The sequence below is a fragment of the Caenorhabditis remanei genome, chromosome IV (assembly GCF_010183535.1).
Source record: "Caenorhabditis remanei strain PX506 chromosome IV, whole genome shotgun sequence".
NCBI lineage: Eukaryota > Metazoa > Nematoda > Chromadorea > Rhabditida > Rhabditidae > Caenorhabditis > Caenorhabditis remanei.
In genome coordinates this window covers 19473294-19490978 of record NC_071331.1, presented here as the reverse complement: position 1 = coordinate 19490978, position 17685 = coordinate 19473294, and the positions used below count along the sequence as shown (strand labels likewise).

The 17685-nt window shown below is 32.7% G+C and overlaps 3 protein-coding genes across 3 annotated transcripts; 1 reads left to right on the top strand and 2 right to left on the bottom strand.

The window, feature by feature from the left end:
- Window positions 1-5396: 5396 nt before the first annotated feature.
- On the bottom strand, window positions 5397-6029 carry GCK72_015263 (uncharacterized protein; the record flags this gene model as incomplete). Its single annotated transcript, XM_053730740.1, has 1 exon — window positions 5397-6029. The coding sequence occupies one exon, from the start codon at window positions 6027-6029 to the stop codon at window positions 5397-5399; it is 633 nt and encodes a 210-aa protein (XP_053585512.1).
- Window positions 6030-6402: 373 nt separating this feature from the next.
- On the top strand, window positions 6403-6733 carry GCK72_015262 (uncharacterized protein; the record flags this gene model as incomplete). The annotated part of the gene is made up of 2 exons (XM_053730739.1): window positions 6403-6519; window positions 6563-6733. 2 exons carry the CDS (start codon window positions 6403-6405, stop codon window positions 6731-6733), a joined length of 288 nt encoding a protein of 95 aa, XP_053585511.1.
- Window positions 6734-8128: 1395 nt separating this feature from the next.
- On the bottom strand, window positions 8129-17299 carry GCK72_015261 (uncharacterized protein; the record flags this gene model as incomplete). Its single annotated transcript, XM_053730738.1, has 5 exons — window positions 8129-8149; window positions 8271-8509; window positions 12235-12348; window positions 12634-12800; window positions 17127-17299. 5 exons carry the CDS (start codon window positions 17297-17299, stop codon window positions 8129-8131), a joined length of 714 nt encoding a protein of 237 aa, XP_053585510.1.
- Between the last annotated feature and the right edge of the window lie 386 nt (window positions 17300-17685).

Here is a 17685-nt window from a genome sequence, read left to right as displayed (position 1 = left end):
TCCTCTTATCAATCGGACAGATCACGTGACTCTCACTTCTCTGCGCTCTCTTCAGATTCCACACTCTCTCACCTCCTCCCTCTCTCTATTCACACAATCAAATACATTCTCTGGAACCTAACGCCCTGGCACTCGAATTGCAAGAAGAAGTACAACGTGACATTATCAGACAAAGTGAGAGAGTGAGAGACGCAGAGAATGTGTTGCAGAGAGAGAGAGTGTGTGGTGATTGGAGAGGGACGAAAGATGCTGACACTTTATGAGAGATTAGAGAGAGAAAGAGACGCAGAGGATCTGAGTGACAATCAATTGAATTGTGATAAGAAAAGAAAATGGATTGGCAAGGGACCGAATTTGAATCAACTAATTCGATTATAGTGACCATTCGGATCGGGGTACTGTACACTAATTGGAGACAGTTCCAAACCGAACATCAGTTGTTTGCGAATTAGCGGAAGAAGAAAAAAGGAGACTAGAAAATGTTGCGGTTTACTGGGAGAATCGCGACATTGGAGGAATGGTGAGGGACCGAGAATTTGAGTCTTTGGTGAAACAGTAATTTTCAAATTTTCAATAAACCTTCAGATGATGAATCGTGGAGTAAATGGCAAAAATACTTCTGTGACATTTTTGAAACAGTATTTTTTTCATGAAATTACTGTTTCGGGAAATCGAGGAATTAAACGAAGGGTGAGGGAACTAGAATTGTTTTGTTAATTTAAAAACGCTCGAGAAGACAAATAATGGAACAAACGACAATTGTAATTTCGGGAATACCAATAAAACTTTCAAGTTTGATTGAAAATTCAAATTTTTCTGAAACAGTAATTTGTTACATTTCAATTAATTAGTGTTTCAGGAAATCTTGAAAAACACTAATGAGATTATTAGAAAATGTTTTCGAAATCAGAAAAACCCTTTCCATTTTTTTACTGTTTCAAATAATTGTGCCTAAATTTATTTAGCAGACATGAAATCAACTGTTCGTATAATGCATTTAGATATCAATTTTTCTGAAACAGTGATTTTTTTAACTTTTCAAAAAATTACTGTTTCAGGAAATCTTGAGTTTTTGGAGATAGGGTAAAACTCTAATAAATACCACAACAATATTTTTGAAATCAGAAAAACCTTTCCATTTTTTTACTGTTTTAAATAATTGTTTCAAAATTTATTCAAGCCAATTTAGTAGAAAAGGAATCAACTGTTCTTAAAATGCATTTGGATCTTAATTTTCTCTGAAACAGTAATTTTTTTTTGAAGATTCGAAACATTTTTGATATTCTGCCTATGATTCCATGATCACTACTTATTCCTAAAGACTTCGAAAATCTTAGTTTTTGAAACAGTAAAAAATTTCAAACATTTTTTACTGTTTCAAAAATATTATCTTAGTACTCAATAATAAGCAATAGTTGATTCGTCTAACTTCAATGTCCTAATAAGATTAACAATTTCAGTCCCTCATCTCCCCGTTTTCCATGTTTACCCAAAAAAATTGTTTTCTCCCAAAAAAAAACGGCCACGTCATAACTTGTTATGGTGTTTTTCCCACAACTTTTATTGGTCTTTTTCTATTTGTCGGCGGACTATTTCAGACTATTTCGTGCCTGAAAGTGACGTTTTTTACTGTTTCAGATCAAAAACAAAACCTTTTTTCTGCTATTTATGTATAACAGATGATCTTGATTAGTAGAACACGTGATTCTGAGAAATGATCTAATTGAATGATATCAACTATACAATTCAAAGAACATCCGACTACAGTAACCCACGGGTGGTTCACGTGGAATCCACGTGGAGACACAACGGATCTCGATCACCGCGTTCTGCTTCCTCCTTTTCTCATTTCCAGCTCACTTTGTGTTGCGACGGATGGCGCCAGGCGCCCACTGATAACAAGAAGTTTAGGAGGGAGAGAGAGAAAACGTAACGTGGATGTGTCTGCGTCTCTTCTCTTGCTACACTCTCTTGATATGAAAACTGATGGGAGAGAGGTTATCAGTCAGGGGAGATGATGGAAGAGCTTTGAAACTTTGTGTATAGTGAGAAGAAGAGGAAAGGGATCTGAGGAAAAAATTACTGTTTCAAAATGTTTATTTTTTCAAACAGTAAGTTGTCATGTTGGTAATTTCGTAATATTGTTTCTTTGGAAAAACTACTTTTCGAAATTCACTATTTCATGGGTAATTATTCTGAAACAGTATATTTTCAGAATATTTCATTGTTTCATTGTAGTCGGTAAAAGTTTTCTCCCTGATGAGATTTATTAGATCTCTGCAGTCAAATTGCATTATAATAGTGAGCGAAACCCAAAAAACTTACAAATATTGAAATTTTTTCTGTTTCAAAAAAAAAAACTTTTTGAAACAGGGAAGATTTTAAAGCAGTTACCGACGTTGCAGACTCCGAAAAACAGAGGAAACGGGGATATTAAGGGGAACACAAGTTTACTGTTTCAAAGTTTTGGTTTTTCGAAACAAAAAATGTTTTCATGTTGGTTGCATTTGAAGTAATCCCTCAGAGCGAAGTCAAAAAATATTGAAATAACTACTTCTCCAAATGTACTGTTCTATGTGTAATTATTCTGAAACAGTGAGTAATTAAAATACTTCTTGAGGTGATTAAGCGTCCTAATGAGTTCCATTAGATCTCTGCTGTAAACTTGCATTCTAAACCAAACCAAACAACTAACAGTTTTAAATGCAATTTTTGTGAAACGGTGTTGTTTTTAGATTACTAATCTTTCTATAAAAAACATGTCAGAGGATTACAAGTATTGCAATTTTTACTGTTCCAAAAAACTTTTTTCTGAAATCTGGAAATTTTTCAAGTAGTCTTCGATAGAATTAAAATTTACTATTTTACAAGAAAACGTTTTTGAAAAAATGTTTAGAGTAGTTGTGGATATACACCCTTTACAAACATAAACTAAATGAGTATTTTACATTTTACACAGGAAGGCTTTACAGTATTCAGAAAATTGTATTGTTTCGAATAAGACTAGCTCTGAAACAGTAAAATAGTTTAGTCCGTTCAGATTGAAGTTTTACTGTTTCAAACTGGTTTCAATGCTGCCATTTTTCTTTCTAACAATTTCCAATTAATTGTTTTCAGCTATCTTCAAACATTTCAGGCAATGATGTTTGGTTTTTTAATGGTGTTTTTAACCCCATTGGGGTATTAAATGAATACTAGTACGGTACTGATTCCCAGAAAAAAGACAGTATTGAACATCAAAATTTACTGTTTCACAAATAACTTTTTTGAAATAGTAAAATTTTAAAAGTAGTTACGGACAAGCTGTGCAAAAACAGGTAATTTCGAATATACGAAAACTGTACTAACATTTGTACGTTTTACTGGTTTAGAATAAAATTGTTTTGAAACAGTTAAATTTGAAACTTACTGTTTCATCAGTGATTTTATTGAAACTGTATATTTGACCTTTCGGTAGATGTATCGTGATCTTTTCCAAAATTCGGAATTCAGAAAACTTAGTGATTTCAAGTAAGACGAGTTTTGAAACAGTAAAATTGTTTAGTCCGTTTAGTTTACTGTTTAGTACTAAAGTTTTTTTTACTGACTAGTACTAAAATAATAACTACACCGTAAATGATAATCGGAACGTCCTATTCATGAGATTTTACTGTTTCAATATTTTTCAAAGTTTTCAGTCGGCCGTTGTGCCGTTGTGCCAATCTATTGTCTTTTTTCAATATATTTCTACTGTTTCATCAATTTTCTAAACTTCCCCAAGCGTTGCAATTTTAGTGTTTCTTTCAACAGTAGCCCGGCACAGTTCTTACAATTGCGCTCCACCGAAATCCACAGAAAATCTTTCTCTCTGAGTCTCTCAATTTCGTACACTATTTTCTTCTGTTCCGGTAGAGCGCGGTTGAGAGAAGCGTGCCGTGCTAAGACATCTTGTAAAAATTTCACTAATTTTCCTTCCTCCTTCCACCTATACCATCCAGTACCCACTTTCATACATATGCATCTGATTTTATGACTCATAAAATGGTATATGTATGTATACATTCCCTCGTTTTTCTGAAAACAAAAAGAGCAATCAAAACTGTACGATTTGTGAGAAGAGAAATGTACTTTTATTGTCCCTAATTGCCAAAGTTTTGAAACGTTTTTCAGATGGAAAAATGACAGAATATTAGCTAGAATTATGGGGACCAATATAGATAAGAAAAAATAATAATGTATCCATAAAGGGAGCACAGTGACTACCGAGACTGGTAGGGGTTGAGAATATGAAAATGAGTTGAAACGGTAGAAAATTATTAATTTTAAAAAAGTCAGTTCTAATCAATAGACTTTTGACAAGAATCGGTTTTTTTTTGCAATTTCTATTCAAAAACTTACTGTTTCAATTTTTCAGGAAAAATTCACAAAATACTAGCAAAAGTTTCTTAGTATCCCTTATAAAATAAATTTATGAAACAGTAAGTTAGCTTTAATTGAATCTATACTAATCCAGATGAGTCGATACATCAACTTTAAATTTCTGAAACAGTACAATTTTAAAAATTTTGATTTATGGATTTGCAAATTATTATTTATTGTGGATAAAGTCAATTAGATTTTTGAATTGTTTCAATGGAGTCATAGCATTGAATTTTTATCAAAATATACTGTTTCAGAATTTTAATGAAATCTTTCTCATTATGAAGAAGGTAATTGACTTCAAAATTTATTTTTTTTTAAGTTTTCTAAAACAGAAAGTTAGTTTTGATCGAACACATACTGTTTTAGACAGGAATAAATCAGCTTTGATATCTGAAACTCTTCAATAATAACTTTTGAAACAGTACAATTTTTGAATTTTTAAATTTATGAAATTTATGAATTAAATTTATGAAGATTTACTGAAGACCGGACTATCGAACTCCTTCAATCTACTCTTTCAGATTTTTGTGAAACAGTAACACTTGGTAAAATGCGATAATGAAATTTCACATAGCATATTTTGGCTCTGGTCGGTTATTTTGGTCCTTAGAATTATTTTTGGTCCTTAGAATTATTTTTGGTCCTTAGAATTATTTTTGGTCCTTAGAATTATTTTTGGTCCTTAGAATTATTTTTGGTCCTTAGAATTATTTTTGGTCCTTAGAATTATTTTTGGTCCTTAGAATTATTTTTGGTCCTTAAAATTATTCTTGGTCCTTAGAATTATTCTTGGTCCTTAAATTTTTTATTGTTTATTCACAGTGCCTGTGACATTTAAATTATTTATTTATTTAATTAGCGTTTTTATTTGCCTTGTTAATTGTTTACAATTTCATAATTCAGTCTGCCTTCAAATTATTTATTCGCAAATATAACAACTGATAACAAAGTTGGAAACTAGGAATACATTTTATTTAGTGTAATTCGTAAAATATTTATTTCCCTCTTCCACCTTTAGACCTCCCAGATCGAGAGCCTCTGGAACTTCGACCACGACCGCGAGCTCCTCCTGATTGTTGTGTACGGGTTACTGCTTCCACCCTCGATGTTTGAACACGGCTGCTATGACCTCGTCTCAAATTTTGCCCTCTTCCTCTAGCTCTCTGAGCTGTTCCCGGTCTTCGTCCTCCTGTTTCAGTTGGCGATTGTCGACGTCGGTCACCCATGACACTTCCTGAGTTCACTCTAACTCGGAGTGTTCCTCTGCGAATCGTGACATCTTCACGGTCTTGATTATCGCTCAATTGCTCTTGTCTACCTCCTCTCTGTGTTTGACCACGGTCAGAACTTTGGCATCTCCTTAACGGCGGCGTATTCCCATCAGTCCTTCTCTGTCCGCTTGTTGATTGAACTCTCCCAGCTCCTGTACCTCTTCGCTGCTGACCACGGACGTGGGTATTGCCACTCGTTCCTCCTCCTCCGTTAACAGACTCTCGACGACTGGCTCCCGGTTTTCGGCCTCTCCTTGTCTGTTTGCCTGTCACCTGCGTACTGCTTCCTGATAGTTTGCGTTTTGATTTCTTCTCAGGGGGAGGTCGGCTGTTGTCTGAATCAGAATCGCTCTCCATTGTACTCGGATTATGTGGCAGACTGTCATCGGAGGTGGCAGACTGTCATCCGGAAGATTTTTCCAAGGCATTTTCAAGTAGACTTCCCTTCTTACCCCGTCCAGCAGACAGCCGATAAACTAACAGACATAAGGTACACTGAGCGATTTGAAGGCTTGGACGTTGGCTGCTCTATAGCAATTTCTGCTTTGATTAAAGAAAAAAAGTGAGTGCTGTCTTGAAAATTGTTCTTATCTCTGTTCATGCTACAGGTTTGAGATATTTATCCACCACCACAGTGGTTACTCAGTAGTCCCTATTTACATTTTGGTGTCTCCAAGTGAAGGGGTGAGTACAAACGCGGGTTTTCCACTATAATTGCATTTTTCAGACCATGACGTTCTCTAGTAAGAGAAGAAACAGGTTGGAGCTGGAAGAGAAGAAGCGCCTCCCTTCTCTTACTGGCGAACTGATAACGGTGAACCTTGCCGTAGAAGAGGATGGCTTCAAGGTAAGTCCTTACTATTACGCTACTTTAGAAACTTCAGTTACAGATTGTTGTAAACGAAGAATACCACCTGTATTATTATCAACGTATGGATCCCCATCATGCGGATCAAATTACCATTGCTGGAGATGTTCTCGTCAATGCAGTGGACATTGCTTATGCGGAGGAAGAAGAAGAAGATGAGGAAGAAGAAGTGGAGGAAGATCATGATAATTAGAAATAGAGTTAATAATAAATTGTTATCAGCAGGGTCACTTTCTGATTCTCATCACATTCACAAAACTATAAAGAAAAATAGAAAACAAACAATGTGAAACATCAACAAAAAAAAGAGAAAACAAAAATTACGGCCAAACAACTTGGCGTTCTATGCGTTCCGCGTTTTTCTGATCACTTTTTAATGTCACAGCCACTGTGAATAACCAATAAAAATTTAAGGACTAATAAAAATTTAAGGACCAAGAATAATTCTAAGGACCAAAAATAATTCTAAGGACCAAAAATAATTCTAAGGACCAAAAATAATTCTAAGGACCAAAAATAATTCTAAGGACCAAAAATAATTCTAAGGACCAAAATAACCGACAAGAGCCCATATTTTTTAGCAACTGGAACGTTTTTGCATATAAAAATCAATAAGACGTCACCTATCAATTCTAAATTTTGATGACTTTTCAATAAAACTTTTTGAAACAGATTAAAAAATATTTTGTTTCGAAAAAATTTTAGATGAAATACAATGTGATAAACAAACAGTAAAAGGTAACAGAAATCAAGTTATTTCAAATTTTTTTTGAAACAGTGAAATTTTTTTTAGAATAATCGCTATTCCAAAAATCATTACCTACACTATATAAGAACATTAGGAAAACTTTCCGAAACAGTGAAGTTTTCGGTAAACAACTTTTTCTTCTTTTCGAACTAATAGAAAGTGTTTATCAACTCTGATTTCTGAAACTTTTCAGTAATATTTTTTGAAACAGTAGAATTTTCAATTTTCAAATTTATGAATTCGCAAATAATTATTTGCCGTAGATAAGCCATTCAGGTGATTAGATTTTTGAACTTGCAGTAGTTTCATTGTTTATCAAAATCTACTGTTACAGATTTTTGTGAAACTTCTTAAAACGTGTTCTCTACTGATTGGCAAGGAAAACTTCTTCCATAATTCTGATTTCTAAAGCAGTCAAATGTTTTCCTTAAAAGGTGATTATTTATCGTAGATAAGGTCATCAGTCAGTTGGTTAGACGTTTGAAACAGTACAATTCACTTCTGCAATCTACTGTTTCATATTTTTGTGAAAACAAAATGCGATAGTGGGAATACATGGGGAAACTCTTGAAGCCTATTTTTTGAAACTGGAATGTTGTTTTCTATAAAAGGGAAATATCCATTTTAATGTTGGATGCCTTTTCAACAAAACTATTTGAAACATATTAAAAAATATTTTGTTTCGAAAAAATTGGAGATGAAATACAATGTGATTAAATGGTAACAGAAATCATGTTATTTAAAATTTTCAAGAAACAGAGAAATTTTTTAGAATAATATTATCTAAACAAAGAAATTCCGATAGTTGTTATCGTTGAACCTATTACCAACACAGTTATATCAGAATATTGCAGAAACTTTCTGAAACAGTGAAGTTTTTACAAAATAAAACCCCAATAACGCAACTTGGACTATTTTTATTTCAGACATTTTCCCATTGACTAAAAGAAAAACTACAAACTAAAAATAAAAATAAACTAACCGATCCTCTGCAAACCAAGTAGACATACTGCGGCTTCACCACCAACTCCTCCCTCGCCTCATATCTCATTTCGGTACAAAATTCGGCGATTCTCAATAAAACTTCTTCCGGATAACCACAGAAACGATTTGACCACTTGAGGTATCTCTTCATTGTCATTGTTTTCTCACGTGCTGATTCCATCATTATCGCGTGAAATACGTTGCGTTCGATTGCCCATAAATGACACGATTCGATGGCTGAAAATGCGGAATTTTGAGAAACATTATGACTGAAACATGAAAACGTTTTAGAATTTTCATAATGAATGAATGAATGATTTATTTATGACAAAGGGACAGACCACTTTTTCGACAACCGGGAATGAGAGTCAAAGAGAGTTTTAACAGAAAGATTTGAAATAGTGGGATATATAGAGTTATGGGCCTACAAGGTAGCAGAAAAGGAAGCGAAAAAGTATTTTAATAGTAAAAATAGCTTTTTGCATTTCCTGCTACCCTGTGAATAGCTCCATCACTTATTGAAGTTAAAAGACTAAATGTGTGTGTTTAAATAACATTTCAAACTATAACCAAAACCCTTAAAACATATAACAAAAATCACTGAAACAGTAATTTTTTTGAAAAGACTAATTTAAATTGATTAGGCGATGAGAAGCATCGCAAAATCAGATTATATAAAAATAGTACATTTATCTGGGATTCTAGAAACAGTGAAATAATTTGTGATAACTTGAATGAATACTTTGTAAAAAACCATCAATAAAACAGAAAAACAACATAATTATAGTCAATTACAGAAACCAGTACAGTATAATTTTAATATCCCCAAACTAGTTTGAACATCTCGAGAAAAAGTCATTCATCAGACTCGAGAATCAACAAAAAGAAGGAAAAGAAACGGATAATATTTTGATCTACTCTCTCGAGATTTTTCCATTTTTAGATCTTAAACCGGATTGTTTCCACCACTAATGAGTCAGAAATCAGTCTGAAATTATATTGACTAGACACCCCTCCCATATCGAATAACATTTTGTAGTTGTTATTCAGTAACTATTTGATCCTTTCGATCAATTAATTGTTATTAAAAACAGAAATAATTGAATAATTGATAAGGAAATGGATACAGAGACCAAAAATTGGTTGTAGCAGAATATATTTGATGGTACATGGGATCACAGAAAACCAATTACAAAAAGATTCAAAAAAGTTTACTGGTTCCTCTGAAACAGCAAAATTTCAGAATTTTCATCGAGAAGAAGGTAAAATGTAAAAGTGATCGGACAGCTGGAAAACCTAATTCTGTAATTTTCAAGACAGAAAATTAGAAATATTCCAAATGGGGCAGTAACGTTACTGAAAATTGTCTACAACTCGGCTCTAATTTGAAAATTGTCAAACAGAAATCATTTATATTATAAAAAGCAACGAGAACCCACAAATTTTTATATTTGGTTCACAAATTAGACAGAAACTGAATTGGAAACTTGGAAAAAGTATTTCATAAGTTCATTTTCGAATTGATAGACTAATTATCTCCTATCCTGATCTTGAATTTTGTAGGAAAAATATGATTGGCTGTAAAAATTGGCCCTGAACGTAATACAACAATCAGCTATTTATATCTTAATTTTGTTTTGAAACAGCAAAATCTTCTTCATTTCCTTTTTCTCAAGATCATTTTTTTGCTCACTATCAAATCTAATTAACTTGAATAACTATTTGAAAATTAAGGAAACTGCAAAAATCATATTATAATATTTCAATTCTTGCTGAAAATATTTACAGTTTCAGTACTTATTTAGTACTTTAACGGCCATTTTATTTTTTTAATTGAATCATACATTTTGAAGGCAACAAAGAATACTGAACTGCTTCTTTAATTTATCGAAAACAATTATATATAGTTCCAAGCAAAATTCACGCATCCAAAACTTTGGAAAGTTGTTTTTTGAAACAGTAGGAAATTCCAAAATTTTTGAAAAGGAATAGCTTGACATGTAAAATGCGTATGTTTTTCTTGAGAACAATATCTTTATAAATGCTAATTCTACTAGAAATTTATAAATTGAGATGTGTTTCAAAACATTCAACTTCTTTTTCACCTTACGATTCCAAGAAGCAATACTAAAATTTAGTTTTTTTAAAAAATAATGTTCTCGAAACAGTAATTATGTTCTCTGTTTGAGCCTTTTTGAATTATTTTTTCTCCCTAAATTTTAGTAATTAGTTATTGGAATTTTCATGCAATCAATCTAAATTTACAGCTTTAAAAATCCTGCTGTAAACTCAGTACAAATTAGGTACTTGACCACTCAATGTCACTTTGATTTTCAGAATATCACAATCTATTCTAAAACCAAAGAAGCATAAATGACATCATGTTCTCGTTTGAACGTCATTTTGAATCTTTGCGCTTTGGTATATAATATCGTCACTTTTCCTTCTTTTGTTGATTTTTGTTGTTTTGTTTCTGAAAAGAACTGGACCCCCTTGTCTTCTATCTAGAATGACGAATTGGGATAGTTTGGTTCAAATTGAGACGATTGGAAATTGGTCTGATTAGGTCATTTCCGTATCGGGTTGAAAGATATGATAGGGGAAAAATTGGGAGGAATTGGGAAAAGGGACTGAACTTTTTTTTACTGTTTCAATACTAGAATTAATATTTATAAGTGTTGTTATTTTCAATAATGTATCCAGAATATACGGGACCTCATTCAAAATTTTTCTTACTGTTTCAGCGATTCCACTTCAAAAACTTCTATTTTACCGTTCTAATCAATTGTATACATAGTCTTTAAAAAAGTTCTCCTTTATTTTTCAAAAATCACGTGATTCACTTTAAAATATCACTTATTTCTACTGTTTTTGTTTTCTTAATGTCAGAAACAGTTGTCATTTGCAAACATGTTGACAAGACAGGTTTTGTGAATGCAAATAAATGGAAACAGAATGGAAATGTGTACGAATGACACCGAAAATAATCAAATCAGTGATAAAAATAGAATTTGGATGATTGGGGAAAGGTCAATTATAGAGACATAGAACTTTCTGGAATCTTGAAAAATGGAAACAGTTGGAAATAGTGGGGGAAGCTGAACGGTTTTTGAACAAAACTGATTCAGAAAAGAAAAATTTGAAACAGACAAAAAAATGAATTTACTGTTTCAGGATAATCACTTCTAGAATTTCAAATGTATAGCTGAGATGGTCCAAAAAGTCGGCATGCTAAAATGCATTTTTTCAATAAAGAAAAGATTCGTAAAACGCATGTTCTCTAACAATCCGTCTAATCAAAAATTTTTGAAACAGAAGAAAATACTGTTTCAGTAAAAATGTTTGTTTCAATGAAAAATGCAAAAAATATTATAAAGTTTTGAATGAAATACTTCTGATGAATCTATTACTATTTGGTTATCAGTGGCAAATTTTTTTTGACTTTCACTTTCTCTCTGCACAAAAAGATTAGAGGTTTTACTGTTTCAAAAAATAGATTGGTGGTTTATGAAGATTCAATGTACAATATGTCAGTATTTGGGTATTTAAGATGTCTTTAAGCTATAAAGTTACTGCTTCCAAATTCTTATTCAAAAAATGGAAATTTTACAAAAATTGTTTCAAGCTCCTTTCTATCAACTGTTTGGAAATCTGACAAACGAGAATCAATAAAACGACAAAAAGCTTTATCTCATTAAAAATCATTGAAACAGTAACTACAAAATATTGTTGCAGGGATAGATTTTGGATCCTCTAATTAGAAAAAGATGAAAATTACTTTGGAAATTTTTTAGAAATGTTTTTTGTTTCACTGAAACAGTAAGAGTTTTGAATTACTATGTACAGAGTTTTCAATTTAATTGCCGCTGAGAGGTTTATCCTGGCTAATTTTTTGGTCTCATTTAAAATATTAAGTGGGTCCCATAATTATTTTCGTTATTTGAACTTCACAATATTCTCACCTCTAACAGTTGCAGTCCTCTCACAGTGATGAAGAATGGCGAGTTCACCGAAGAGAGCTCCCTCTTCCATTGTACGGACGAATCGGTTATCCTTCACAACTTGCACTTTTCCTTCTGAAAATTAACTTGTTTTTATATAAAACAAATAAAAATTAGAAAGTTTTATGAACTATTTGCAGTTTATTGTTTTACTTTTTTGTTAAGTAAGATGCGTTTTGATGCATTTTGAGAAATTCTATCCAAAAAGCTATTTTAAAAATCAATTTTGTGGTTTTAGCGAAAGAATACAGCCTCCTCCAATGGAATTTGCATAATTCCATGACTCTTACCTATTTTTTGAAACAGAAATTAATTTTTCTTCCCCAACAAAACAACTCCCTCATTTAAATAAAAACTAACCTTGAATGACATACATAATTGACCCCAAATCTCCCTGTCGAATGATAATTGCACCGGCTTGAACCTCGACTGGATACATTGCCGACGAGATTTTTTCGATTTGAGTCGCATCCAGATTACGAAGGAACGTGTTGAGGCGGAGAGCATTTCCGATGGTTTCGAAGGCTCTGGAATGAGATTTTACTGTTTCAGGGGTATGTTAGGTGTCTAGTCAGAATGACTGTGTGGTAGTTGTGGTATTAACAAACATTTTCATAACCAACTAAGAAATTTTTACTATTTTCCTGAAACAATAAGTTTCAAATCGGGATCAACCAACTAATCGGGTAATAACAGTTATGATCAGTGCATCAATTCAAATCCAGCATTAACATAGTGTTTGTGTGACAAAATAATAATTTTTGAAACAGAAAGTTTCTGAAGTTTTTACTGTTTTATGGGAGCATGTTCAGTAATAAAAACAATATAATTGTGTTTCGTAGTCTGTATCTTCCATATGTAACTATATTGTTTCATGTGCACTACATACAACATTTGAAAAATAAGAAGATGTTAGGGATTTTACAAAAGTACCCGAAAAAAAGAGAAAAAATTTCTGTTTCAGAGGTTATCTACAAGTAAAACTGTTCTAAAAATTTGATATTGGTAGTTCAAGTATTTTTACGACTTTCATTGAAACACAAAAAACAACTATTTTCTTTATGGGACACTGTGTTGATAGGGAGAATTTTGATTTGTAATGAAATGTTGGAGAGATCTCTTCGGAACATTAAAGAAATTAACTTGAGAGATATTCAAAATTAATTGAAACTTCCGTGAAACCGAAATTTTTTTTGAAAAGTGTCCGATTTAGAACTGCTTCATAAGAAAACGTTTTCTGAACCAATTTTCAATGTTTCCCAGCAAAAGTTTAGTAACATTGAGATTATTCCTCATAAATACTCATATTCATAAAAATTTACTTTCCGTTTCAACGATTGATGAATACTAAAACTTGAGAGGTGATCGTACGGAATCAATTATTGCTCGGTCAAAAAAGTGACAAAAACTTTATTTGTGATTACAATCACTGAAATATTTTTCCAAAAGTTACCATAGAGTAGTTGAAACAGACAAAAAAAACAAAAAAAAACTGATTTTTCGCTGTTTCATGAAAGTTAAAATGCAGTTCTAATAAATACAAACTTTAATATTTTTACTGTTTCATATTCAACATATTCAGTGTAGGGCTTCCATCCGGGGGGCAATTTACCCGCCATTACCCGCCCGGGGGGGCGGCCCCCCCGCCACCCGCCCGCGGCCCCCCGTTGACATTTACGCGTTAAAAAATTCAGAGTTTTGAAAACGATAATTTCTACATTTCTTTAAACAATTTTGTGAAAAAAACAATAGTTTAATTTCCAATTTTGTCAGAAAAATATACGTGGAAATCTTCATAATGAATTTTCTGAATCGCAGATTTTTTTTTCTTCTATGACCCCGGTCACGCATAAACGTGAACCGGGGGGCGGGGGGCGACCCCCGGGCGGGTAGCGGGTCCCCGAATTTTACCCTGCCCGGATGGAAGCCCTAATTTCAGTGTTTGAAAGGCAGTTAGTTGTTCATGAGGTATTTTTACTGTTTCAGTGGTTATCTAGTTATAAGACTGGTCTGAAATTTCAATAACGATAAGAAACTATTTCGTTAAGATTAACCGTTAAATCTGTTTACTTATTTATTTTAATTTTCGTAGAAACAGACAAATATTTATTTCTTTCAAGACACTCTGCTGAAAATGAAAATTTCGATGGGAATACATTAATCATGTCTATCATCATCCTTTGAATGAGCTTCAGATAAACTGAAATTTAATTGAAATTTCAGTAAAACAGTAAGAATTCCGCAGAAATGTGAAAAAATTCGTTTCGTGGTTGTAATGTTTGAAATGTTTGGAAATGTGAAAGCTACCAATACAAAGACGATAATAAGGTCAGAATTTCTCCCCGGTCGAAAAAGTGACAAAAACTTTTTTTTATTTGTATAATAGTATAATTTTTCAGAACTATTCATAGTTTGTTGCTGAAACAGGCAATAAATATAAATAATGACGGAAGTTTTAAAAAAGAATATTTCTACTGTTTCATAAAAGTGAGAATTCGATTATAACAAGATTAAGCTTTAATCACTTCAAAATTTAGTAAAATGTTGATCAATTCACAAAAATAAGTTTTTTTAATTACACTGTTTCAGTAGTGCTGTTCACATCATTTTCAGTTGTGAAAAATTCAGATTCAATACCTTCTGAAACATGAACCCCCTATACTTGAAAGTCTGACCAATCATTTAAAATTTCACTGTTTCAACCATTTTTTGAAAAATCCTGAATTTTTTGAGAACGCAGTTCTATTGCCAATACACAGACAAAAAAATTGTGCAAAAGTTTTGCAAGAACTCCCATAAGCAAACAATGACAAACCTCTTTGGAACATAACGTTGAGTCCGGTTACGGAATAAATCTCTTCTATATCTGAGAGCTTTCATTTTCAGTTTCAAATATAAAATACTGTTGAACACAGAATTCTCTCTTATAAAATGAAATAATATTCTACCTATACTCTTCTTCCCTACGCCCCGCCCCCTTTTGAAAGGAGGAGACAGTAATCTGTTTGACCCCCCGAGAGAGTTCTCCCTGAGAGCACAAAAATTTCGTGCAAAGAGTAAAGTCTCTCAGTCTCTTTTTTCCCGTTCGAAGCGTCTTATTTTCGGAAGCAGAATGACATGATACCATGAGGGCAAAGCACATGTTTTTTCTTTCTCAACGGAATTCGTCTGGTTTTTACTCTTGACTTAACGGATTAAAGTTTTTGAGGACTCAATATCATGTAATTCGAGAAGAAACAGACAAACGAAATGATGTGATTTGAGAGTTATTTTTGAGTTTCTCTTATTGAAATTGTAAAAAAATCGACAATGATGTGATAAAATCATTCCTTAAATTCAGATAATTTGAATAAAATACTACTGAAACCGAAAAATTATGCAATATTTTTTCATGGGTATATTTAGTCAGTGCACGGTCTCCCATACTGCGAAAAAGAACTGCAAGAAACGTGAAGCCGATTTTTTCACGTTTTAATTCAATTCTTTTATTTTTTGCACTGAAAATTCAGTTTTTTCAGGCTTTTAGACGGCGCAATGGATGAAAAAAGGTCCCGTCCTACAGAATTGTAGAAAATAAAATTCTCTATCTTATGAGCCAGAAAACGTGAAATTTGGTCTGAAATTCACTTTTTCTATACAGAAAAACTGATTTTCAGAATATTGAGATTTTCTGCCATTTCATCCAATTTTTTTTTCAAAAAAAAATGTAACAGTTTTGGAGCATCCTCAAGAACATTATGTGCAAGTTTTATTAGAAAATGTTTTCTACCAAAAAAGTTATACTCAATTTTCTGAAAATCAGTTTTTCTGTATAGAAAAAGTGAATTTCAGACCAAATTTCACGTTTTCTGGCTCATAAGATAGAGAATTTTATTTTCTACAATTCTGTAGGACGGGACCTTTTTTCATCCATTGCGCCGTCTAAAAACCTGAAAAAACTGAATTTTCAGTGCAAAAAATAAAAGAATTGAATTAAAACGTGAAAAAATCGCCTTCACGTTCCTTGCAGTTCTTTTTTGCAGTATGGGAGACCGTGCAGTGTAATATCAAATATGAGAGTTGTTCCAGAAATTTGGTTTTTGAAACAGTATGTTATTTCGAATATTAATTTTTGAAACTAGAACTCTAAAACTCGCTATACTGGTTAAGGAAACTTGAGAAAAATTCAAGAAATACTTGATATCGAAATTTGTCGCTTTATTTTTTTCCTGTTAAATTTACAACGGATTGTTGGTAAATAACTACGACACACCGCACTCAGGTGGATTTTTTTTTGAAACGGTGAAAATAATCAGTATTGTGTAAAAAAAGGATGCAACATTGGCTACATTTGAACAAAATACTCAACTTTTTGGTGCAATATATGAACATCTAATAAACAGGATTTTGTGAGTTTCAGAATAAAATTGTTCAAGTTGCGAAATGACAAATTGCAAAGTGTCGATATCATACACGGAGCCAAAAAAATTCACATCACTATTTACTGTTTCACCAAATTTTAAAAGATTACATGAAAGAGATTGCATCAGTCACATATCTACCACTCCATGAAAAATTAATGTTTGAATTTTTTCTTGGTTTCTTGAAGTTTGATTATAGTCTAGAGAACAAAAAGATAAGATACAGAGAGAGTGCGAAAATGTTGTTGTCGTTACTTTTGTCTTCCATTTGAAGCAATTTTTGTTTTTTAGTGTATTACGATTTTTACATCCGCGCTCTACCGAAACCGGAGATAATTGAGTGAGAAATTGAGAGACTCAGAGAAAAAGAGACATTTTTCGGATGGAATTCGGTGGAGCGCAGTTGTAAGAACTGTGCCAAGTTAATAGTATTACTGAAAAAGTATAACTCACTCATCACTCTTCCCAATAATCGGTCGTTTGACTTGAACATCGGGTTCTGATGAGATTGCCGTTTTTCTCGTTGAGTTTTGCATTCGATACTCAGCCAACTCCTTTCTCAACTGATCAATTATATCATCTTTCAGCTCCAACTCAGCCAACAATGCTTCACGTGTGAAATCCATCACTGAATAACGGAAACGGTCATTCATAGTTTTTCAAATGAAACAGCAAGAATAGCAGAAGGTCAGAATAGATATGATGATGTTGAAACAGCAAGGGAAATTTTTATTTTCGAAAAGAAAAATGTTGATGAAGAGGACGGGATACGGATGGCTAATTGGGGAGAGAGAGGTGATTATAGAAAGAGAAAAATTATGAAAAATATGCAAATGAGGAGGGAAAGAGCTTATGAAAGAGACGAAAATAGATGGGTTCAGAAAACAAATGAGAATTTTGATGGGAATGTTTTTTCACTGTTTCAAAAAATGAGCATTAATCATAAAATGAAACGTGAAATGGTACCGTTTTTTTTAAACACCTAATAAACGAGAGGAAAAAGAGGTTGCAG